At 46.0% G+C, this 25,981-nt stretch overlaps 1 protein-coding gene across 2 annotated transcripts; it reads right to left on the bottom strand.

Annotated features, from left to right (window-relative positions):
* On the bottom strand, nucleotides 1-25,269 carry slc39a10 (solute carrier family 39 member 10). 2 transcript variants are annotated; one of them, XM_084023610.1, is made up of 11 exons: nucleotides 25,237-25,269; nucleotides 17,834-17,916; nucleotides 13,922-15,391; nucleotides 13,020-13,197; nucleotides 7,098-7,273; nucleotides 6,388-6,552; nucleotides 5,476-5,584; nucleotides 5,087-5,395; nucleotides 4,646-4,726; nucleotides 2,643-2,833; nucleotides 1-2,505 (listed from the first exon to the last, which is right to left on the bottom strand). In XM_084023610.1, the coding sequence occupies exons 3-11, from the start codon at nucleotides 15,368-15,370 to the stop codon at nucleotides 2,353-2,355; spliced, it is 2,811 nt and encodes a 936-aa protein (XP_083879736.1). In that variant the 5' UTR covers nucleotides 15,371-15,391; nucleotides 17,834-17,916; nucleotides 25,237-25,269; the 3' UTR covers nucleotides 1-2,352. The 2 variants fall into 2 exon arrangements, with proteins under 2 accessions (XP_083879736.1, XP_083879737.1); XM_084023611.1 differs by lacking the exon at nucleotides 25,237-25,269 and having other exon boundaries at nucleotides 13,922-15,395; nucleotides 17,835-17,916.
* Nucleotides 25,270-25,981: the final 712 nt, after the last annotated feature.

The raw sequence follows: 25,981 nt of genomic DNA, 5'->3' as shown, positions 1-25,981 counted from the left end.
TGTGAACCATTTTCAGAGTTTATTTTCCTTCCTTAATAACGGGGAGATTGCACAGACAAGGCAAACGGCAAGAATGTCACACTTTTTGCATTTTATACCCAGATTACTAAACAAATATACAGACAACAAAGCAAAAATTAGAAAAATCATAGACCTTCATTTTACTATTCTTTTTTTTTTTTTTGCCCAATAAACAGTGAAGAAACGTTTGGAGCGTCGTGTCACTAATTGTAATTAGATGAGAAATACAGACAAAAAACAAAGTGTTGTAGGAAACAACTGAATAACTGTCAAACAGTCATCAAAGATGAACTTTGCTTTGTGTTTGAACAGAATGATGCATTCAGGGTCCCGTTGAACGTAAGATGAAACAATGCCTGTAAAAATACACAACATCAGTAACACGACGCCCCAAAGGACTCCTCGTGATCTTCACACATTTCATTTTTAAAAAAAGGTAACAAAGGTTGTCGATGGTGTTTAAACGTTGCGATACAAAGAATGAAAACAAAATTCACACTCGACGCGACGACGTCTGTACCGTTTCACTCATGCTCCATGCATGATTCCCACGGATCAATAAACATGACTTCAATGTGACTGACGGGGACTTACAGCCAGTTGAGACATACGACGATGGATGTCACACAGTGACAGGATAAAGAAGCCACACACATCATCTGTGTGCTCCAGCAGCTGAAGCTAGCCTCGCTAGCTTAGCAGGGTGAGCTGCAGGACAGCCAATGGAATGTAGGGGGGGGGGGGGCGATGATGTCGAGCACCAGCCACTAAAAAAACATTTGGAGGGGGGGGGGGGGGGGCGGTTTTGGCAGTCAGCAGGTTGACGAAAAAACGTACACCCTCCCGACACTTAACGCGCGGGAATGCTCGTAAAACACAAAATAATCTTTTTTTCTGCTACGGTTTGGATTACTCGGGTTAAACCGGTTTATTACAAGTGCAGGGAATGCTTCTAATGTTCTGATGCGATGCAAGAGCAATGTCTTCTGCTCGATCTGTCTGCCTGTCAGGAAGTGAATTAGTTGACAAAAGTACTTTTTTAAAACTATCAATTAGCAGCAACACACAAAAAAACAGCTTTTAGCAGCTCGACTACTGACGCTATAAAGACCTCTTGTATTTACAGTACATCAAGAAAAATCTGCACTGTGTGACAATGAAACTGTAATTGAATGTCCACTGCAGGGCAAAAGCACCTTTTAGGAACTCAAAGAGGCACCCTATGAATCTAGTAAACTACAACACCTTCTGACACCAGAAGAGTTGGCTTTTCACATTTGTTTTTTAAGCTGCTGATTCCTATGAAGACAGATTTCATGTAAAAAGCCCAACAACACGGATTGAACGGCTACAGATTGTCAAAACCTTTAAAGAACAGAAAATGATTCGTTGACATCTAGTTTCTTTAAAAAAAAAATGTAAATGCTAATTTGTTAAGGCTTTGGCAGCTGTGTTAGAGATATCTATGAACTACAAAAAGGTTTTAAGAATCTCGAAGATCAGAATGGACAATAAACTGGACTCTGTTGCAGCGAGGGAACAAAAACAAAAACACTTGAGCCGATCCGGCACGCAAAGTGGGACGCGACACCTTTTCTTGTTTTGACGCTGCCGCTAAAAGCCGTCAACGCATCCTGAAGTCGAGCGAGCTAGACGCTTTCTCCCAGATGTAGTGAGCTAGCTGAAGGCGGCGGCGGCGGGTGGTGCCCCTCCAGTGGGCGGAGCTTCGGCACGAAGACGGAGAGATGGCATCGGAAGTCGATGATGGATGGCGGGTGAAAGGCGGCGTGCGCCACAGATGTGCGAGGCGTGGCTAATGGGACGCGGCGGCAGGCGCTGAGGAGGTGCGGCTGTACGACGACGACACGCTAACGACAGGTGACGATGCAGAGGCGGGGTTATGGGCTGTGACAGCTCTCTTTACGAAAACGCACTTCCTGCATCCACCTCCACGCCTGCAGCTCCTTGTTGTGTGTTTTTTGGATGGGGGAGGGGCTGAGGAGGTGTTCTCTGGTTTGTGTTCAGCCTCGCTCCTCTTTCCATCGGCCGTGTGTGTTTTTTTTTTTGCTTCACATGGAGCAGACAGATTGGAGCTGACAGAGGAGAGGTAATGGAGGGGCCGAGTGTAAACATCACTGGCAGAGTCATGAGATATGCATAAGCCGCCGCCGCCGCCGCATGTTTGGAATGGAGGCACTGGCCATGAACGGGACCCACGTTGCATGCGAGACCGGGGCCGTTACGTTGCAAACAAAGCATTTTAAGGCCAAGAAGAACAATACTGATACATCCAGCTCTCCCCTCCCATCACTCCCCCCTCCCCTCCCCTGACTAAAAGCCAAAATCGAAAACGATGCGGTCCTCGAAGATGGCGATGAGCAGCATGATGCCGAACCCGGTCAGCAGGCCCAGGTTCTGCAGGATAAAGTGTCCCAGCTGGCAGCGCTTGTGGTCCTCGCTGTCCCCGTGAAGCATCTCTGGCAGCTGTTTCCAAAAAGAGAAAGCGGCGGTCGGGTTTAAAAACGGACTTCCTGGGATTAGCATTGCAGATGAGGAGGCAGAGCGAGAGAGAGAGAGAGGACAGGAGTGGAAGTTAAACTGATGTTGATGTGCCAACTCACCATATCCACCAGGGCCACGTAGAGGAACATGCCGGCCGTGATGGCGAAGATCCAGCTGGTGACGTTGTGTGTGTACTGGCCCACGGCCGTGCCGATCACCATGCCGACGTACGCCATGAGGGCGGACAGCAGGTTGTAGGCGATGGCCTGCTTCACTGACATCCCGGCTTTCAGCAGCACCGCAAAGTCACCTGTCGGGAGAGACGCGCCGTTAAAGCCATTCCCATGATGCACCCCTCTCTCATCCCGCCCCTTCATGAATCCCCTTCGCTTGGTTAAAAAGTAACATCGGTGTCTAATTCCCTTTGCTGAATAGTTTGATTTTTAAATCTTTGGGTCCGGCGAAGGTGAACTCGTTCCAAAGCGAACGCGCAGCTTTCTAAGAAACGTGTCCTCAAAACTCCCTCCTGATACACTTCTGATTCCACATGCACGCCGCCGCCTCGCCGGCCTCTTCAATCATTGCCGGGGCTCAATGCGGGAAGAGGCCCAAGTCTCAGCGGAAACGCCCTGGATTTGGAGAGAGGGATGAATACTGAGAAGGGGGGTGGCCTACATTTCCTGCGCCGTGTAACAAGCGGCCTCTTTTTTCTTGCTAATTACCTCAATGAATATATTACCACTCTGCTCTCATCCATCAATCAAACCCGGAGAAAAGGAACGAGGGGGGGGTTAAAGAGAGACCGCACCTCACTTTTTTTTTTCTCACGTTTCCTGTCTTTCGTGGTTCCAATCGGTTCCAGTCAGACACGCCTGCCGCCACCTCATCTACCGCAATTAACACACCCATCACTGCCAATTAGCTTCACTCTGGGTGGTTAAAGAACCCTCATAATCATCATCTCTGCCATCCAGCTGCCAGGCGAGGGAGGGGGGGAGCTTTTTGTGTTGAGGAGCTGAGGGGGTGCACTCGTCAAACTGCTGGCTTTGTCTGACAAGAGGCCCTACGGGGCCCCCGAAGGCTCGGCGGCAAAGTGCTCCTGAAGAGCGGGAACCGAATCAACAGGAAATGTGAAATAACACGAGCAGAGACTGATCTCGCAAATCTTCCACATGCCGCTTGAGACGGGGGGGGGGGGGAGTCAACCATCTGGAAATCGGCGATGCGACCGAGTCGAAAAACGGGAGACACAAAAAGTTTGGACTGGAATCAAAGCTGCCTCCCGTACAACCGCGAAGCCTCGCAGATGCAGCCAGTGTTGGGCTAAATGCGACTTTCAAGCAGGTGTTTGCAGCGTTGGTTAAACCCAAACGTGTTTCATCATTTTCTCACGTCGACGCTTTTCATTTTCTGACGACAGCAGCAGGAGAGGATGCTGCTGGTCAACACGAGGGGGAGCAGGCAGGCCAACGGACCGGCCCCATTATTCACTCCGCCGTAACCCGCCGCCGCTCTATTCATCACGCACACAAACGAGGCGTGGAAGCTGCACCTCGACAAGACATCATTAGTCCTGATCTACTGTGGACGGCCCCATTGTCTGCCTCCCCCCCGCCACCTCTTCCACTCGCTATAAACAAACAGGAAAGCATTGTGGAGTTTAGAAAAAAATACACCAAACAAAAAGAAATGTTCAAATTGAGTCAAACGGGTCCTTGGAGGGAAGCGATCCGAATGAGAATGAACGCACCGGCAGCTGCGGCGCCGCCCGCCGCCGCCTTTGAGCCTGACTGTGTTGAACAATGTGTGCCAGGCGCAGTACATCATCTTCACTGACAGACACGTTGACAAGCCATTTCGCTGCTGTCAGGCGAAAAGCTATTAATCGGAGGTGGAAAAAAAGGACATTTTTCCCAGAGTGAGGAAGAAGAGTGACGGTTATCGACAACGCCGGGGTTTTTAACAAGTTTCCGAGGGAGCGAAGGGTCGTGTGATCGCCCTCGGATTTAAGTTCTCGTCCGAGAGAAGGGAATGAGCCTCAACAACACACCGTTGTTCTACTTGTTGAATGAAATGAGGAAATTACTTTGTTTTGGTTGGTCTTTTGTTGCACTCCACTTACCGAGTTCATGAGGTAATTCATGGCAGAAAACGGCGACCGACGTGCTGATGCCTCCGGTCATGTTCGCGCTGAACGCTGCGCCTGCAGAGACGATGAGTTCGGGGAACGTTAGGAAAGAAGGAAACAGAATACTAAACATCAGATACCTTTTTTTATGCTGGTTTTTTGCTGCGTTAGTTTAACCCAAATGTGTTTCATCCCATTTAGTGTGGTGTCCAGTAAATGTGAAGCGAGGGCTAATTAGCTTAGCACAAAGACTGGAAACAGGGGGAAACTGCTAGCCTTGGCCAGGCACAGTGACTTCCTGGATTCTGTGCTCCTGAACATTTATTTTATTTATTCATGACCTTGAGCTAAGGTCATCAAACGTCCGTTATTGGAGTACTGGGGATTCCTGATTTCCCTGAAGGGGTCCCTGCAGACTAACCACAGACATGTTACCTATAGCGAGGCCGTCGCTGAAGTTGTGCATGCCGTCGCCCATGATGACCATCCAGGCGATGCTGGCGATGCCGGCGTCCTTCATCTCCTGGTCCGAGTGGCAGTTCCCGCCGTGCGAGTGGCCGTGGCCGTGCGAGTGTCCGTGGCGCTTGGCCTTGCGCCCGTTGTCCTTGGTGGGCGACTGGCGGTGCGGCGAGGCGTTTGTGCGAGCCAGCGGCGTCTTGGTGGTGGGCGAGTCGGGCGGCTGGAGCTCTGAGAGCTGCGTGTCGTTGTGACCGTTGTCGCAGGAGACGGCGGTGCTGTCGGGGTCTGGAGGGGAGGGGAGGAGACGTTAGGGGCCGGCGGTGGCGGCGGCGAGCCGCTTCGGAGACGACCGAACGCTTCCTCACCTTCGTTGAGCGGCTTCAGGTGGAGCCACTCGGCATCAGAGCGCCGGTTTAGTTTGTGATCCGACAACTTCCTGCCGATCTTGCCCTCCTCGCTCGCCTTCTTCATGGCCTGTGAGCAGAGAGACGTTACGGGCTGTCCACAGAAATGCAATAACAGCAACAGAAGACAACTCAAGGAATACGGGAAAAGCTTGTGAGGAGGGAAGATCCAGGATTTAATCCTGGATCGATTTGAAAAACACTGAAATTCCATTATTTTCTATATCGCTGTGAGTGAATTGAAAAAGCTCACTATCATGGTAGATAAGTACGACTGTATGAAAAATAATAATAACGGAGCTGAGAGAGGGGGGCAATATTCAGAGAAGAAAGTCACAAATTTACAAGATTATAAAGTAGCAAATTTACGAGAAAAAAGTAGAATATTAACGAGTTTATAAAGTCATATCTTTACGCTAACAACCGGAATTTATGGATCTATGCATTTATTTTTCTAATTAAAAGATTAACGCCTCGTTAAGGTCCTTAGGGTGATGGTTATTGTTGGTTTCATTTATATGGCCCAAACTTTCATCTTATGGGTGTTTATTGATCGGGCAGTTAGGCTAAGATGCTAGCGGTGGTTTTCACTTGTTGTCATAGTAACTCAAACTTTCTGTTTCTTTTCCATCAGTGGCTGATTAAAAAACTTAAAAATAGGCCTCCAGGAATAATCAGAAAAGGTCACTCTTTCAAATGTTATTTTATATGATTATGTGCGATCGAGTTTTAACCTTATCTTGATTACTCTCTGGATAATATGACACATTCATTTTTCATATTGTCCCACGCCTTCTGGTGAGAATATAGTGTCTGAAAAACAGCATTAAACGACTGTTTTCAGACACTTTGTCAGGTCCGGCCTCCCCTCACCTTGTGGTCTTTGTAGTGCTTAAACATGCCGATACAGTGTTCGATGATGAAGAGGAGGTAGATGCCGGCCAGCGCCGTTAGGCCCTTCCACACTCCGTCAAACTCCGTCGCCATGTCGACGTCCTTGCTCTTGCCGGGCTCGCCGTGGTCGTGCTGCCCTTGAGACTGTAGACGGGGAAGAGAAGGATGGCGGTGAGGGAGTCGTCATTCACCGGTACGAAGGTTTCATTTCCGAGAGTCACGCGGGTCGAATCCCCCCCCGCTGAGAGCGAGAATGGATCGAGCCGCGTGGGAGAAGTTGATGCTCCAGTTGGGATCGACCAGCGAATCAGAGGGTCACGATTATTAAACCACCCTCTATTTTGAATTGAAATATAATAAGAATTCTTCCTTCAAATCCTTCAAACCAATTCCTATCTGTATGATTTTTTTGATATTTATAAAAAATGTGGAAATATTTCCCCCAACCAAAAAAATAATAATGTATTATGGATTATTGACTTTCCTGCTTAGGGTTAGGGTTTCCTGCTAACCCTAACATTAAGACTTTGTAAAAGTTACTTTAAGCTCTTCTTCTTTGCAAAAAAAAGTGAAATTTAGGTTAAGTTAAGTCAATATATTGGCCCTGATTTTGTGGTGTAGAGTTCTCCCAAATCCACTCTGCGACTGCTCCCCAAAAAGGCTGAACGTCAAACGTCTGGCGTACTCACGTGAGGCAGCAGGTGAAGGAGGGCGTCGCCGCTGAGCGTGCCGACCGCCAGCGCCACCAGGAAGGTGAGCAGGAACTTGAAGCAGGACTGTTTGAGGATGGGTACGAGCACCACGCCCAGCAGAGACAGCAGGCTGATGATGGTGATGGACACGAAGCCCCACAGCCACACCCACACTGTAGACGGAGACGGGGAAAAGACGGATTATTTCCTCTACGTGTCCACAGTCCAAAAGCACCGTCCTCCCGGGGATTATACGTCCACGTGTCCTTGTGATGACACGCGGCGCCGGAAAGCAAAGAGATGTGGAGTGACACTTCAGCAGAATTTTTTAGACTCGCCTCATTTTTCATTCAAGGTCGCAGACACGAAGCAGGAGAGAGGGGAGGAAAGGTGCACTATCATTTAAACTGTCAGCCCGGGACGCGTTTCAAAACAGGAAATATTCACGGACCAAATGTTTAATGTCGTATGAAATTCAATGTCACACCAGAGCTGGTGGCGTGGGACTAAAACGCAGCGTGAGTGTGATGCAGACGGACAGACTCACAGCGAGGTATTCCAGGAGGAAGTCACCACAAACAGAACATGCAGTCCTGGACGGTTTATGTCCCTCACAGATTCAGCTGGTTATGAACACATTCATTGGCTCGGTTTGACCCTGGGACATTAATTAACCCCCAATGTACTCAGGATGCATTCAAGTATCGTCGAATCATGCCTTTTCCTTTTTTTTAAATAGTTATCTTGAAGTCACAAGTTGGTTTGTGGGGTTTTTGAAGCCTCAAGTTCTACATCGGACCTGTCAATCACAAGGTAGCCCCGCCCCCTAAAGCCTCCCCTGCTTTCTGGTCTGGTGGACTCTAAATGGACCATAATGTACTAAATGAACATCATGCTGGATTGAAGAAGACTTGAATCATCATGTTTTCTGATTTAATACATCAAATGAGAATTTGGGTCATTTTCTCATTAACTTCTATACAACCAGAGAGGAGTCGCCCCCTGATGGCCAGCAGAGAGAATGCAGCTTAAAGGCACTTAAACGTTGGCTTTTTTTTAGTATCTACAGAACATCATTATTGGCTGAGACACTTGCTGCTTTCATTGAGCTGTTGTTTCAGAACAATGGACAGTTTGTTTGTGAGTCCACAGTAGACCTACTGACACCGAGCACAGATTTATAGACACAGACACAGTTCCTGCCTGCTTGCTTTGTGGCTGAAAAGAAATGAGCAGAACGTCCCGTCCTTTCTCCGCCATCGTAGCGAGAAGGGAAACGACGGGACAGTCGACGAGGAAGAGAAAGACTGGATGAGGATGGTTCATGTCGACTATTCTGGGGGTCACCCCTATAAACCAGCACGCTGATGTAGCTTAATTCATCCAAACAAAAGAACCAAAGCCGCCATCTAGCCAAAGGGAAGGAATGACTCATAACAGTAAAAATCACACGAGCAGACACACTTCCTCTCCTCGTCTAATCGGCCCCAGGTGGTGTCGCTTGTGAAGAGATGATCTGAAACATGTCTTACGCCTGACGGAGTGGTCTTTAGAGAGACTGAATCAAGCTGTTACTGTCCCATTACCCAGCTGTAGGATTAAAAAACATAGCAAAAGAAATATCCTCCCCCCCCCCCGGCTGCAGTCTCTCTCAAAAACAGGAGGCTGCAGTTCCTCCTGGGGGAGATATGTTAACTGAAGAGGGTCTGATGCTTCAGTGCTGATTGCAGCCGTCTTTGTCATTAGCTTTTAGGAAAGCTCGCTCCCTGAGCCCTGAATTCACAGGTTATCTGCACTCAAAAAAAAAAAACAATTTGGTTTGGGTGGATTTGATGATGGTGTTCATCGCTACACAATCTCCGCTAAGTGTTAAATTGGGTGGAGATCCGGTGGATGTGGAGGTCACAGAAAACTAGAAATAGAGGCCATGCACTCTTATTTACAGTGTTTACTGAGGTGATAAATCAGGAGAGAACTGGGCTAATTTTCACTTCTTTTTGCAGCCAGAGGAGTCGCCCCCTGGTGGCTATTAGACAAGACACTTTAGCATCCTGCAACACACATATAATATGCAAAATAAATGTTAATATGCATTTAAATTAGACATCCAAACTGGGTTTACTGTGGATTATATATGCAATATTTCTGACTATTTTTAATGGAAAAACTTTAGTGGTTTTTATACAAATAATCATGTAAGTTCATACATTTTCTTCTGAGCATGTATTTACTGCTATAATACTGCTATGTGTACAGATTTTTTAGTAAAATGACCCGCAGTCAACAGAAATAAACATCCAAGCCCACACGGCTGCTTTCTGCTGCAGAGAACCTCGTCATGAGGGAGGACAGGCTGAATTCGTGTCCTCGTCCTAGCCGTCTCTCCTCCCCACCTTTTCAATACGCCTCACAAAAGCAAAAAAAAAAGGTGCTCCAGCTGACTGACTTTCTTATTTGTGGAATCGGGCGGAACGACGCGTCGCCCTGAGAGTCAACTGAACATCAGCCAGACGCCGCGGGTCCTTCACACTCACACAGCTCATCTACTCCTCGATCTCGTTACCCTTACGTGGTTTCCGTGCGTCGACGCGGAGGTGTGGGGGGGGGGACAGACAGAGGAAGAGGAGACCCACTGGTCTGTGTCTCTCCCTCCAATTACGCGTCTCCTGTGAGCTGTGGCTCAGAGAAATAGCCCTGGGTGTCGCTAAGGCTCTCCTAATTGGCACAGCGCAAAAAAAAAAATAAAATAAAAAAAATAAAAAAAGAGAGAGGGGAGAGGGGAGTGGGAACCAACTGCAAATTTTCTCCCCAGCTCCCCCGTGGAGGCCGGCGGGAGGTAAACGAGAGGTAGCTGGGCGGCGTGCGGCGATGCCTACGGTTGACTCATGGTGCACAATCGCAAAGACAATCCAGCGGCTTCTGGCGTCTCCCTCTAATGAGGAGTCATTCCTGCCCTTTTGACTCGTTCCTGCTGCGTTCCTCATCGTCATTACCATTTTTATGGCCGTCTTTCAGCGGTGGCACACTGCCGGCCCGAGGCACGTGTGATACAGGTGTCTCGGCGGGGGGGTGTGTGTTTAATAATTAAAGATTTAAGAGGGCGTCCAGTTGGGAGGATTCAGCCAATCTCACGGTTGAACTGAAGAACCTGCTGCTTTGACGGCGTTATTCCATCCTAAAATATCACCACCCTCCCCCCTACAAAAATACAACTTTTGCGTCTAATTTTTTCATAAAAAATGTCATTTTTCATCTCTAATTAAAAACAAATCAGGCTGTGCAGAACATCGTGTGACCCCGGAGTCGCCACGCTGACAAACTTCTTAACTGCACAACGTACAAGAAAACTAAAATCCAATTAACACCACAGGCGTAAAACACAACACGACATGTGTAGCAGGTGTAAGTGCAGCACGCACAGATTGATTATCACGCAGGGTTTATGGTGCATTTCATTCCAGGTGGCCACGTGTGATCAATTCCTCCAGATTTACATGTTTGACCACCACACACACACACACACACACACACACACCCACACACACACACACACACACACACACGCACACACACACACACACACACACACAACCACACACACACACACACACACACACACACACACACACACACACACACACACAACCCACACACACACACACACACACACACACACACACACACACACACACACACACACACACACACACACACACACACACACGCGCACACACACAGAGAAAAAGCAGCCTTTTCGACTGCTGTTTTCTTGCGATTACTAGTTTTTGCAGCCAGCTTTTTATGGCTTTATGACCTTTATTTCACGGCCTGTAACTCATTAACTTTAAAAACACTGATTTTATATTTTACATCCTCATAAACGGCGGTCCAGGGGCGGGGCTTTACGCTGACCTTCACTCATTTATAGCCGATTTCGCGGACTCATTCTGAGTTTTACTTTTTGGCCGTTAGCAATTTCAGGGGTTTTGGAAGACAAACTGAAAGACGAGAGATCGCTGTTTGAAAGAAAAGTGAGTGAAAGATTCAGAGTGTCGATCACATCACAGGATATATTCTATTAAGAGCTGGATGTGATGTGGCAAACACTCATTTCCCCCGGTGATTACAGCCCCGTACACACAGTGACATGCCGAGCTGACACTTTCACTGTTATTTTTATAGATATATTCACCGCTTATCAGCTCCCGCTGATGGCCATTGGTTATGCATTATGCACACTGGGACTTGTGATTGACGGAAATAATTAGTCAACTCATGATTATGCTAAAATACTCGCTGCGTCCCCGATCGCATCTAAAAATAGCCAACGTTTTCTTTCCTCCGCCCATTAGATGTTTGGGACAGTATAGCACAATCGCTCTACAGAGAGTGTTTTCTACTTTTGTTTGAGGTTTGAGTATAAGAACAGCCGATAAAATGAGTGGGGGGGGGGTGACCCTTTGTTCTCCCTGTGCATCTCTCATTGGGCCGCTGAGTGAATCATTTAGTCCCAGACCGACTGTGGAGCTAGACTCCTCACATCTAGCAGCTTTCCACAAGTCTGCAGATGTGAACAGAAACGAGGTTCGAGTGTAAACAAAGGTGGTGGCACTCCGATAAGATAAGTCTGTGGTAATGTGTGGTTTCATACCTGGCCAAGTGCTATCGCGATCAAAGAGCAGCCTACGTGTTTGGTCTGTGAGCAGCAGAATAAACTTGTGCTGAGGTTTGTTTTTTAGTGTGAGAATGAGAAAAGAGTGGGGATACTCGGGTGGATTATGGCTACAATTCATAGTGAACTTCAATTATCATCACTTTAAACCAGGGGCTTGATTATTTCAATAAACGTTCCATTATGCAGGTCTGCCCCCCTCCCTGAGAGAGTAGCTGCAGGTTCTACATCCTGATAGAATCACATTATAAACCCGATGATTTATACAGCGATGCCCCTGTGGGGTTCCTGCACAGGATCTGGCATCGGATAGAGACAGTAACTTACAGGCCACTTTTTCCCCACTTTCATAAACTCGTCACGTTACTCTTCGGCTGTGTGTGAAATTATTAATTATTATGTTTAACGGAGAGAGAGGTTTTCCCAAAATTACATTTCCAGTATCGCAATATATTGAATCTTAACCCAGATTTTGCAAAAACGCAGCGCTTACAAATAAATTATTTCAATAGAACATACAATTTAATGTTTCATTAATATCTCACCTTCTCAGGGTTTTATTTCTTTCTTCCTCTCTTTTTTTAAGATAAAGTGGCTGTTTGGCGACACAGTCATGACGACATCACCTGATGTGCTTAAAAGGTAAATGTACTTGATTTGTTACTCAAACAAAGTCCGTTGTGACTCTGTTTGGCCAGAATATCAGTGAGAAAGATCACACAGAGATTGAACACTGCCGTTATCTCGTCATTGCACTTGTGTTGTGCTGCGGTGAAGTGAGCTATCGATCTTTAAAATCCATTGGAACACAAAAAGATCTGAAATCTCGTTTACAACAGGATGCCGGTCGGTTCCCAATCTGAACAGCCCAGCAGATGTTTTTGTCTTCATTAAAGACACATGATAACAACAAGACTGGGTGCAAACATCACAAGACAAAAGGGCGTTGCTGAGGAAGACTGGACTCTTGTTTGCATGCCGTTAATGCAATTCATTATATGCAGATCGGTTAGCTGCAGGCTCTTAATGCAGATTGGGCAAATCTCAAACCCCTAACATGCAAAATGAGGTTAGACCCTTCACACTCATTCTCACTGTAAAACATGCCTTGCAGGAAAATTATAAGAAATTAGAATACTGACAACAACAACCTGACAGAGTCGGCAGTAAAACCTTTAACGAGGTCTCACATACTTTATGCTCTTGTTTGTTTCTTTGAATAAGTTCGTGAGATACCAGGCTCTTACCAGAACTGACTTCCTCTATGGCTTCCTGATGCACGTCCATCTGGTGGTAATGGCGGATGCAGACGCGACTCTCTATCTGGTAGAGCAGGGCGGGACACAGGTAGGTGAACTGGCTGGGGGAGATGAGCGTTTCGGGGGTCAGGCCGTAGTAGCCGAGGAGCTGGGTCAGGTTCAAACACTGGAAGGAGACGGAGACGGTGTTGAGGGTAGGAAGGAGGAAGGAACCACCGGCCACCGGATAGGATTTTATTTTAATTATAACACTCACAATAAGTTCACTGTGGTGAATTTGCGATATCGGGATAATCGTGACTCACTGTGAAAAAGCTGTCGAGCTCAATATCATGGCAAAAAAAAGTGAAAAATAAGGCCCATTTACAAAATACAGTATACAATAAATGATGCATCTTATCTGGGACGCAATAAAAATATTTGTTTGACAAAATGTATGTTTTGCTTGATTATCAAGATAATATCGTAAATCGCAATTATTTGCCAATGTCAGTCTTTCAATCAGTCATCCCATGCCTACGTGTAACATCTGGAATAATAATAAAAAACTAAAATTGTCAATACTGTGAACCATCTCCACACAAAATGTATCGTCTGCATATCAAGTACTCACCTGTGTAAACTTGAAAGGTGGCTGTAAAAGCAAAGTGACTTAATGATTGAAATACGGAGATGTTTCTGTAATTTCTATGAAACTCAACGTTAAAAAGGAACTTTATAAGGTGTAGTAGTGACAAGAAATACTCAAAATGTCTACAACACTATTCTGTGTATGTAGCGAAGCTAATTTACTAACACATATACTTCAGATGATTTCTCCTGTATCAGATAACCATTTCTTTTTTAACTCAGTTCTTGAAGTGGAGCATCTAAAGCTAAACTGGTCCTACCTCCCCGTGCTGATGAGACAATCCTTCTATGTGGCCCGGCAAGACTGGGACCGGCAAAGTGGGCCTGGCGGCGGGGTCGGCTGGTGCTTCTCTCTTCTCTTTGTGAGAATGTCTGTGACCGTGGTCGCCGTCAGCTTGATGGTCGTGGTCGTCGGACTCAGACGGGACAGGTGACGTGACGGGCGACGGGACAGGCGACGGGGTTTTGTTTCGCCCCCGTTGTCCTCTGGCCCTGTTTGACCTTCTATGATTCTTGGGCCGACTCTCTGTGGTGGCGTTGGTAGAGGATGGCGGCACTTGAGAGACCTGGGATGGCTCCGACGGGGCCGAGGGCTGCTGTCCCTGGCTGAGGAGGGGGACGTTGGCGACCGTTTGGACTTCGGGGACGTGATTGTGGTCGTGGTGGTCGTGATCGCTGTGGTCATGATCGCTGTGGTCATGATCGCTGTGGTCGTGGTCGCTGTGGTCGTGGTCGCTGTGGTCGTGGTCAATGTGGTCGTGGTCATTGTGGTCATGGTCACTGTGGTCATGGTTACTGTGGTCGTGGTTGCCATGGTGTTGAGATGACACGTCCTTCGAGCGCACCTGTACCGGCTCGTGATTGTGCTCTCTGTCGTGTGCGTGGTCGTGACCGTGATCATGATCGTGATCCTGACCGTGATCCTGACCGTGATCATGACCGTGATCCTGACCGTGATCATGATCCTGACCGTGATCCTGACCATGATCATGATCGTGATCGTGATCCTGACCGTGATCGTGATCCTGACCGTGAGTGTGACCGTGAGTGTCCTGCACATGGCCATCAGAATGTTTGTGGTCGCTACCGTCGGCGTGATCGTGTTCTGCGTCACCTTTGTGGTCATGTCCCGTGGGTGGCCCAGCAGCTGGACTGGCAGCAGTGGGGTCCTGGGTGCACCCTGTGGGGACCTGTTCTGTGTGAGGGTGGTGGGAGCCGGGCTTGTGGTGGGGGTGACCGTGCTTGTGACCGTGACCGTGGCCTTGGCCGTGCTCCTCGTGGGCAGACGAATGCCCGTGAAGCCCCTCCTGCAAGTCCACCAGGTCCAGGTGGGCTACGTGGTCGTGGCCCAGCTCCTCATGGTCTACGTCTACCACCTTCACTTCACCCAGACCCAAGCTAATGAGCAGGCTCTGAAATCCCTGGAAATCCAGCCGGTCTTTCTGGCCGTAACGCCTGAACAGCTGCTGGATGTAGAAGCGCTGCTCCTCCTCGAGAGTCTGGCCTTGAGGACTCTTCGAGTCCGGGGGCAAAGTGGCTCCTCTCTCGTACGGCGCCTCGGAGATCTGTAGGTCGCTGTGGGCATTGTCGTCATGGTGATGTCCACCATGCTGATGGCCGTGCCCTTCGCCGTGACAGTGGTTGCATTGATGGAAGAGGAAGGTGAGCACGCACAGGAAACAGAACTTGGTGTGGACGTGGACTCGCATTGTCCCCTTACTTCTGGTCCCCTGCCCAAAACAGGAAAGCAGCAGAATTTTATCACATAGAAAATAAGCAAAGTAAACATCATTATTAAGTAAACATCACGTAGACAGCTGGTGAGTTTATGTGCCTGATGAGTGAGAATTTCAAACCGATTTCACAAATGAAAGCAGGTTTTTGGAGGATTGCTTTCTTGGTGTCACTTTTTAGATCAGAGATCTTCAACAGGGGGTCCGCAGAGTTACTGCAGGGGGTCCCGGAAATTATTTGATCCCAAGCTTTAATCTTCCAAAAATGGAAATATGTCCAAAAATACACATTGATGATCATGAGAAAATGTGAATCTTCCAAATTTATTCAATGTTAAAAGGTGAAATTGTGATGTAGAATATAGAATATAGAATAAAATGTTCTGTAAATGAATCTGCCAACAATTATTATTTCAGTGGCTTAGCATAGTAGCATCATTACAGCATGACCGGTTTAATAAGCAACACAATTTTATATGATATGTAATAGGATCCCTCCACGGTCTCACTATAGGCCTAGGGGAACAATGTTGAAGACGTCTGTTTTAAATGGTTGGATTGATCAATGGCAACTGTAACTTGCATCCTGTTTGTCATTTCTATCAGGTGTGTAAAGCAAGTAAAATGTTATTTTATTATCATCCGCTGGCTTAAATCAATGATCAACATCGGCCTCACAAAGCCCAACAAGAGTTTCCCCAGCAATGATGCACCGACACTCACAGTGCAACACAATAAACACAAACACACACAGCGAAACGCTGCATTCAAACCACCTACGCTGCTACCTTTAGCTTAGCATAACGGATCTGCTCACTGAAGCAGGGAGCCTTCTGGAGACGACTCTCCACTGAGACTCGTGTAATAAATAGCTTGTTTTGCCCCCCCACTCTCAAAAAAGCCTGAAGCAGCAATATCATTCCAGTCAAATGATCCTCATAAGGTCTCTTGCGAAACCCGTGGGCGGTGGAGGGGTGGAGGGTGGAGGGGGGGAGAAGGGTCAGGGAGAGGAATACTGCTGGATAACGATAAGATGGCACACACACACACACACACACACACACACACACACACAGCAGGGACTACAAACACAAAAGGTCTTCGGCAGGCAGCTTGTTAGGGAAGTTTAGACCGGAGTTACAGCGTGCTCATCTCCAGGGAATAAGAATGGTGTTGTGCAGGCTACATATAGTTGGCTAAATGGTAAAAACAAGAGATGGGGTGATAGATGCTCCTCACAGCTGACGAGGCCAAGGATTGCACAGTGAAGGCTTTTGGGAGCAACAAAAACAAACATAAAAGAGCACAGTATATCTGCATTGATTTGGTTGAAACCCGCAAGAAGCGAGGATCACTTAAATAACGCCACACAAGGGCTTCATTTCATACCACAACACATTGCTGATAAGACTTCCAATGGACTCGTGTTACTGATTGGAGGGAAAGCAACAATAAACCGGTCTAAAATGATGCAAAGCGTTGGCTATAAAGTATTCGTCTTCATCTCACTAAACATCTTTACAGAGGCTTTCAATTCAAAGAGCTTCAGAAACAAAGCCTTTGTTTATTCTTGGAAGCCTTGATCACCGGCACAGACGACATCAGCGTCTTATCAGCTGATGACTATACGCTCGTTACGGACTTCCCTCTCGCCATAGAACAAAGCAAAGTTTATTACTTAATATTATGTCATATTACCGATCGTGTTCTGTCCCTGAAACTACAATTACGAACCAACTGTTGCACATTTATCGTCCAGGTGATGAACTGCATGGTTCAATCCGACACCTTTAAATAACAAAAAAAAGGTTGTAAACTAATCAATAAACATTGTGGCGAGGGATACAAATCCCCAGCGTAACACTGACTTCATTCACAAGTTCCATTTAGAAAGTGGCAGCCGGGCTACTTACCGCTGGGCGCCCCTTGAACGGGTGTGAAATTAAGATTGGCCGTGAAACAGAATGATGCCGCTCTGACTCAAGGCTGCAGACATGAGGAGTGGTTACTACTTCACGGCTGTCGAAGAGACAGTGTTTTTAAGCATGAGGCAGTAGTGACCTATGAACCTCACAGAAGACAGGTTGGGGGGGGCTGTAAGACCGGGACCTAACACTAAGAGCACACCCTCGAAGCAGCAATAGAGCCTGCTGTGTTTTCCTGATTGGAGCCTTTGTTGTGCTTGTTGACATTTATGGGGGGGAAAAAACTATTTTTACAGTGAGTTTAATCACATTGTTTCTCTCTCTGTCTCTGAATTGAGATTGAGTATCACTTTATTTGTACAACTTCACATTCTAAGAAATAAAAACCAATATCCAGTGAACTGCACAACAGGCCCAACTGTTTGTTTCTATTAGAAAAAAAGGGATCTTAGTGGAGTTCATCAACAATTGATTTCAACAGAAGACAAGTCAGTAATCCTCTCATCTCACTCACCGTGATACGGTTCCTCCTGCTTGGCCCCCAGTCCTGATGCTGCTGTATAACGGGGGGTTTCCAACTCTTCTGAAACACGCACTCTGGGAATATAAGACAACGGACAGACCAGTGAGACGCTGGGTCAAACGGTAACGATGACGTGACAAGCTCTTTGTCACCAGGTTTTATACGTCAAATGTGTGGGATACCTGTATCAACGCGGTCTATGCATGATACCTCATTCGCATATTTAATTACGTTTATAACCATAGCATTGCTACGGGAACACACTACCTTCAAGCACTCTCCTCAACAAAAAAAATATTTAAATCAACCTGTATCACGCAAACATGATTGAAAATGACTCATCCGCAGAAATACTGATCGGGAAAATGTGTTTAAAAGCGGGCTTGAGTCGGACATTCTCATCATTTTTGTAGTTTGGCCACCACTTCAGGAAGATGCCTCAGGCCTTCATTACACCACAACAACGCCCTGTCCAACCATATGCATCTAATCATCATCTTTATATGTAATTACACCTCCTGAGGATATTATCATTATAATTATTATGATAAGCAGGGCGTCAACGGCAGCATCTAAAGATTATGTAGTCACATTGTAGGTCGCGGTTTGTAGGCAAGGCAAGGCCTTGGTGGTCGAGCTAGCTAGATACTGAATGAAGAGAGGGACCTGCCATACAATCTTTTTCTGATCGTTTCGTCCTAAAGCACAAATAAACACGTCCAAACCTGCTCACGAACCCACACTGTTCATCCTGCTGTGGCCTGCCTGCTCTCTCTGTAAGGTCTGTGATCTATGGTTGTGCCCAAATGTAAAGGAGTTCACTCTAAGCTCTACAAAAGTTGGAATGAGAAGTATAAAAACTCCTTTTTGCTAAAGCTTGCAAAAACGTTCACCACCAGGGTGGTAATTTCACAACGGGTCTTTGGCCTTGATGCCCTGTGAAAAAATGTTCAATGTACGACCGAGGTGGCCTTTGTGCCCCTGTGAAAGTTCTAGTGTAAACAACGCTAGTGACGCTTTTATGGAATTACAGCCACCCTCATGCGCGCAGTCAGCTAGCCCCGTGTCTGTGGATCAGAGCGATTGCTCGACTTTGCGAGCCGCGCAGGTGAAGTATCAACATCACATGCAAGAAGAACGTTAAGTACAGCCACCCGAGTGGAGCTGAGCGAGCGGGCAGTGAAAGCACACGGCGGCATTTGTATTATAAAAGTGCCGGTCCGGTTCCGCTCCGGTGTGCGCGCATGTTTGTAGTCAACACGAGCGGGCAGGCAGCGGATTTAGCAGATAGTGACATTTTTATTATAAAAGTACCGGTCCGGTTCCGGTTCCGCTCACACCACGAGTCTGAAGCCCGACCCAGAATCCCGCTGTGTCCTACAGAGTCATCAACAGTATGTTCAGTCATAAACCGGCTCAATAGCAGGGGGAGAGTTGAACACTGAGCGATAATGGGAGGGACTGCCTATCCATTAAAGTCATGTCCATATTGCCTACCCACGTATGTGCTTGTGCATCTTTATAGATATAAAGATTTCATACAGAATGTTTTATTGCTTTCAAGTAGTAATTCCTTTGTAAGATAAAAAAAAAACAATGTAACATTAACTTGATATTGGTATTACAAATATTTGAATACATAATTCATGTTTTGTTATGAATTAGGATGTTATGGTATTAATCTGAAAGGTAAAACCATCTCTTTTTACTCAATGGCCTTGGTGCCCCTAAAAAAAAATGAAAGCGAAGGCCAAATGGCCTTGCCCCTTAAAATGACAAAATTCCACCACAATGGTACATAAAGCGGTGTATAATGTTACACAATTATAAAAACCTGTAATAATTTGTGAAACCATTAATATCTCCCCATGTCTTTTCCAGTTTGGTGAAAACAACAGAAACTGTTATTTCTCTCTCTCTCTCTTAAAAAAAAAAAAAAAAAGGCCCTTTGGCCCTTAAGCTATATCATATGATTCTCACGAGACCAAACACATCCATCTCATCAAAACAATAACACAAAAAAGGAAATGAGATAAATAAGTGTTTTCTTTTTGCTACTGATCCTAATTTATACCAGCATTACAGCTTTCGTTTAATGGTTGGTTTAATGTGCATTACAATCGTGTTTTAAATAAGATAGATGTGGGAGAGAGTCAGTCTGGACACTGAAGTCAGGGAACAAACCAAAAGTTAGTGGGGAGGAAGAAGACAATATGTGCTTGAGTTGGAGGATAAAACCAAACATGTCGGAGTGGAGGGTTTCTCAATAGAGCGAGGTGTGAAGGGAGCAAAGACGGGTCTTTTCACACCTGAAAGTCCGAACCAAGGGTCATGTTTTTGTAATACTGTATGCATTTTATCCGTTTTTTGTTTTGTTTGCACATTGCATGGCTTCAAAGCGGGGCTATTTTTACACCCAGTGGGGTGCCAGGGCTGTCCTCTTCGCCATAATAGTGCACATGCCATTAACATGATGTGGATCCAGTATATCAAGCTAGACCTGTTGCCGAGGAAGACCCAGACACGCCTGCTATCAACGCAATCTCTTTATTATTGCAGGTGGGTGAGCGGGAAGCTCGGGGGCGGTGGCAAGCATGGAGCTGGTGAAAAATGGGCAAAGTTTCCCTTAAATGTCTCCCTCCCAGACAGTTGTCTGTATCTTTGTCTTGCAACACATTCAAATGAATCCTGTCACACTAACAAACACAGTATGGTTCAATTCGATCTGGATCGAGACTTTGAGTCGGACCAAAGTTTGGCGGGAAGTTTCACACCTGTACTTTTGCTCCGGTTCAAGAAAAAGAAAAAAAGTCAGTCCAGACCCAACAAGGTGGTGTGGAAGAGCCTTCGAAAGGACCACGTCTGCTCCTGGATCATGAAATTCAGGAAAGTAAGGGACGGATGAGACAAGTGACGTTCCACTAAAGCCAGTTTGAGAAATAAGAGGCTGTCAGCTGTTTTCCTAAGCATTCATTCACCAGTGGTGAGGCTGAACCGTGAGACGTTACCAACGCTGGCAGACAGAACGTGAGATCATGGCAGCTGAGCTCAACCGCCCGCAAAACAAGCAAGTACACATGTTTACAGATAGAGTACTATTTGTAATTGCGCAAACAAGCACCCACTACTGCTGCAAAACACTTACAGAAGCAAAGAAGAAAAAAACAGTGATCAAGGCGGTCATTTCGACACGTCAACCCGGCAATCCTTTGATCAAGGGTAGCTATTCTGTGGAATTTGTCATGAGCCGTGTGGTACGTCTCCCGCAGGTCTCCTGACTCGAGTACCAGCCGTACCCCACAGTCAATTTGTAGAAAGCCTGTGAACAGCCAGCCTGACAATAGCGCTCATTATAGTCGACTCAGGACAAGTGGCAACCATTTGGTCACCAAATGAATATGAGGTCCAGTCTTACTGAGTTCAAACCATAGATGTGCCTCAGAGGGCTGTACCATCTCTACAACATCCTCTTTCTCTGGACCTCAAAAACTCCCTAAAAAACATGTCTGTATTTGTGTACCCGACCATATTTATATTCTACTGTCAAAAGCACTTTGTAAACTGTTGGTTTTAAATGTGCTATATGAGAACAGTTATAATAATTATTATTATTATTATTATTATAGTATGACTACTCATAAAAGTTAAAGATATACAAATGTTCAGCTGATAAACCCTGCAACCTGTGTTCTAATTAGGCCATTGGCACACCATGACAAACAAAGGTTAGAATTAAAAAAACAACGCAAACAGTCCTTCGCACGAAAACAAATACCACTTGCGCCCGAGGGAAGATGCTCTACCCGGAGTCGAGGAGCTGCGGGTGCAGGTGTGTGCCTGATGCTCCGTTGACCTGGAAGCATGTTCACCATCAAAGTGCACACAAAAAATAAATTAAAAAATCATCCGAGTCGATGTCAAAGAAGCAACAGTGTGGCAAAAAAACAGGGCGATGCTTACCTCTAGTCACAAGTAAGCCGAAAAGGCCGGGAGCTGAGGTCACGCCGGTTCCGGTCCGGCACCAACGTAAGTAACCGAAGTGAAGGTTTTGAGGTTTGAGTCCAGTGACTTAACCAATTTGTACAAGGAGGAGGGGAGGCACAGGGAGGGGATGTGTGTTTTAGCAGACAGAGAGCACCTGACCAGCAACTCATGGTGTGTGTGTGTAGCTACAAGTGTACTTGTACTACTGGGAGGACAGTCTGCCCATTTTACCTCGACGTACAGCAGCAAATAGGAATGTGTGAAATATATCACCAGTTTATATCCCTGACCTCCCTGTATTAAACAGTGGAATGTCCCTTAGAAACATCTAAGCTCACCTATGTCAGGACTGATCTGGACTGACCCGTGCCTCATCCTGCAGGCTTATCCCGACATACAGTACAGAGGTATGTGCTCCGACTCGGGGTTTAGCTTTAATGTCGGTGGGAACAATGCATCTGCACATTAACGCGATGCCTAATGTAGACTGTCCTCAGGCTGTTATTCAGAAAGACGTTCCCGAGCAAAGAGGATGTATTTGTTAACATGCATGACTCATGGCTATCTCCTGTCTGCATGATAAAAGATTAACTAACATAAACAGCAGGAGTTTGGGAATGGCGTTGCATGCACAGCAGATTGCACATGTTAAGGACTAAAACAAGCAGCCAGGCCCATATCTACACAGTTCTTCTAGGAAAACAGTTTCTCCAAGGCGTTGTACTGTAAAGGTTAGATGAAGATGAAAAGGTCTAAAACCTCCCACTCGTATGTGTTTGTGTACATCTCTAAAGCCTTTGTTTAAAGGAGTCATCACCTGGTTTTATACGTATCCAGCCCCCCTTGGATCGCTTTGGATCAATTCGTAAAACTTATTAGAAAAAAAAATAAAAATTTTAATCAAACATTGAGCTTGTTCTGACCCTTTTTCGTACCGCGATTTTATCACGCGAGATTACGCGCGAGGTTTTGACTGGTCCGGATGTGCATTGTATAATATGTAATGAGGCGCGCGTTGATTCGCCGCAGGAAGGACAGAGCCGGGGGGGCTTGCCTGCATGCAGACTCCAAAACATAATGGCGGCGCTTCGGCGATTTCAGGTAGCGGACGGGGCGGGGTTGGGTGGTGAAAGAGGGGTGGGCTTATGCAAGTAGCCGCCACGGTGACGTCACCGAAGGCGCAGAATCAAAATCTCGTGCTTTAGGAATGCACACCCTTGTGTGCTATTCCTGTTCGGAAAAAGAGCAGAAGCGAAAAAACGGCGCCACTTTCAAACTCCAGCCTTTCAGGCAAGTTTCAACTGAGGTCAAACACAGATATGCATGTTTTAACAAGAGAAATTGCGATTTCCAGGTGATGACTCCTTTAAAGTTCGTAGACTACATCTGACGTGGCTTTTTTGTGACAGTCGGAGTAATGACACGGAACCAAAAAAAAGGTCCAATGACAGGACGGACGGTAATATCAGCGAATAAATTGCCAAAAGCCGTTTTTATACACGACACACATCACCCAGACGTTAGGGCGATTTGGTTTGTTTGATCACATCAGCGGTTGGGAGGTCGTTCTTGGATTTTAGGGTTGATGTCAGCATCAGTATGGCTCAGTATAAAGCCCTTCTATTGTCCTCCCTTGACCTGAAACAACACAAATCTATCCAGTTTTAACAACAACAAAAAAAAAAACCCTCCCAAGCCGGGACACGGCCGCTGCAATCCTGCCTTCATTGTGTCTGCTTCCTTTGTATCCCGGTCTAATCCAAAAACAAGCAACAAAACAATTTGGAAATAGAACACAAGCCGGGGTTTTCTACATGCCCACTTTAGATGTTCAGCAAAGCCAAGCTCAGACCAAAACATAAGACTTTTTTTTTTAGCAGCAGCGTATGAAAGACATGAAAGAACAGATAAATTCACAAGGTCGCATCTGCAAAGGTGTGCCGAGCCTCGACACTGCTCTGCATCACTTTGCAGGCCGTTCACTACATTACATCATCAAGAGTTTTATGTACGCCTGTACATAATGTCCTTTAGCAACACTTGAAAGCTGCATGCTGTAATCATAAAGCGGTACTGGTATGTTGTAAATAAAGTTTGGAAACCCTGCTAAACTCTTAAAGGGGAATTCCACAGATATCAGCCGTGAAGGCCGGTTTAATAGTCATGTTGACCACCACCACTCTGCCTGTACGTACATGTATTCTGTCAAGTCTGAAAAAAGAATAAGCTTCATTAACTGAGCCCCTGGTCCCACAGCATGTGTGTTAACTGTACAGCACTCGAAAACGTAATTTGGTTATCTTCAACAGTGTAAGAGACGTGCATTATTCATCCACTCGCCGTCTATGGAGGCACAAATTACATGCGTGGCACAAATCAATTTAAATTGCCATAGTGAATTATTACGTCAACGCTGAAGCTGAACATTCTCTACACCTGGGGGCAGTTAATACCGTGATGCAGGCCAAAAAAAAGCTATATAAATGACCGCATTTTATCTGCAAAATTCAAATGAAGCCTAAATTCAGTGCCAGGAGCTCAAATAACTGCACATTCACATAACTGGTGTGTGATTTTTATGAATCTCTGGATAATACTTTTTTTTTAAATTCCCAGATATATCAGAAATGCCAACCCATGGGAATCCTGCACCAAGCATTGCATTGTTTATACTGTATTGTATGTACTATGTTACAATAAACCTATTGAATATTTATAAGAGGAGACAATAAGACTTGAAATGTCAAATTTGCATATGACCAAAAACACCTGCTGCTATGTTCTCCATAACTAATAAAATAATAAATAAATAAAAATGGGAGGGGTGTTTCACATGCACTTTTAATGCAGAGAAATGTCAAACCCCAGTCTCATATATACTCATGTATGGGGGGGGCTCGGTCACCGGAGGAGGGGAGGGGGGGGGGGCTTGGACAGTGCACGTGGTGCGCATAATGCAACAGTGAGGCGCCACTCTCCCCACTCATTGAAACGTGTCTGCATCCACACAGCGGTTTAAAACCGACCACATAATAATGTCGCCAGCACACAACAAGTCGTCTGACATAAAGCCTCCCTCACCCCTCGTTAGCTACCCAAGAGTACACACAACCAGCCCCCCCGCGTTTGTTTAGTTGGAATCGCCCCTTTCGAACGGGGGGGCTAACATGCTAACGGCAGCTAGCCCCCGAAGAGGAAGGCAACAATTCAACCAGCTAACTGTTAGCTAGCACACGACTCCTAGGAAATTAGCTCACAGCACCCGAAAGAGCAACGACAACATCGCGCTGTGTGAGAGTCCGCAACACATGTTCACAATGGCGGCTATTAGCCTCGCCGCGGTGTTGCAAACGCCGCCTGGGTCCATGTTGTGGGAGTGAATGACAACAAATGGGTTTTTATATAGTTACCTCACTCGAGTGCCGTGTGCATCTCCTCTTCGCTCGGTACCAAAAAAAGAGAACCCCCCCCCTCCCTACCCCCGCCCCTCCGTCTGGTCTACGTCGACGTAAGGAAGGCTCAGCATTCACCAACGCCGCTAACGTACTTTGTGTAGGAACCCGGATGAGGCGGACCAGCAGTCTGCGCTGTCTGCGCACAGCACTGAAGAAAGCACTGACGCTTCTTTTCCGCCGGTTTGTCTGGGCTGTCATATGACTGGGGAGGAAATGATGTTCAAAAACGTGGTTTAGACAATGATTAAACGCCACAGACGCGTCATCAAATAAACAACCCCCTCTTATTCTCTTATGATTGTCTTGTTTTGTCACAAAGGGGGTAAAAAAGTATACTTTCTACAAGCAGAGAAGAAGATAGTTTCTTTAAACTGTATTTAAAATTTGTTTTTAACGTTTTAATTTAGTCTAATGTAGTTTACCACATTAAGATGTCTCAAAGCTGTTCATTTAAAGCCTTGACAAAGTAATAGGTAAATAATAATGGAAGCAATGTTAAACTTACCCTGAATACAGAATAAGCGGTTGATGATGGATGGATGGATGGAATATTAAAATGTATATACACAGCCCAAAGGTACAAAGTTCTTTAAAACACATTTCAGGGTCGCAATAAATAAAATGTGTCAGTAAAATAATAAAATACCTCAAATTAATGTTATAAATTGAAGTTAACACAAATTGAACCAAACATAAGAAA

This window comes from Eutrigla gurnardus (genome assembly GCF_963514095.1).
Source record: "Eutrigla gurnardus genome assembly, chromosome: 12".
In the NCBI taxonomy this organism is placed as follows: domain Eukaryota; kingdom Metazoa; phylum Chordata; class Actinopteri; order Perciformes; family Triglidae; genus Eutrigla; species Eutrigla gurnardus.
Note: the sequence above shows the minus strand (reverse complement) of the source record. Positions and strands in the feature narration are given on the sequence as shown.

Coding starts and splice junctions, on each gene's coding strand:
- slc39a10 (XM_084023610.1), bottom strand. CDS start 15,370: ATGCGAGTCCACGTCCACACCAAGTTCTGTTTCCTGTGCGTGCTCACC. Junction 13,198..13,921: donor TGTCTCATCAGCACGGGGAG/GTAGGACCAGTT, acceptor GTCTCCTTCCAG/TGTTTGAACCTGACCCAGCT. Junction 4,727..5,086: donor CAGCGACGGCCTCGCTATAG/GTAACATGTCTG, acceptor TCGTCTCTGCAG/GCGCAGCGTTCAGCGCGAAC.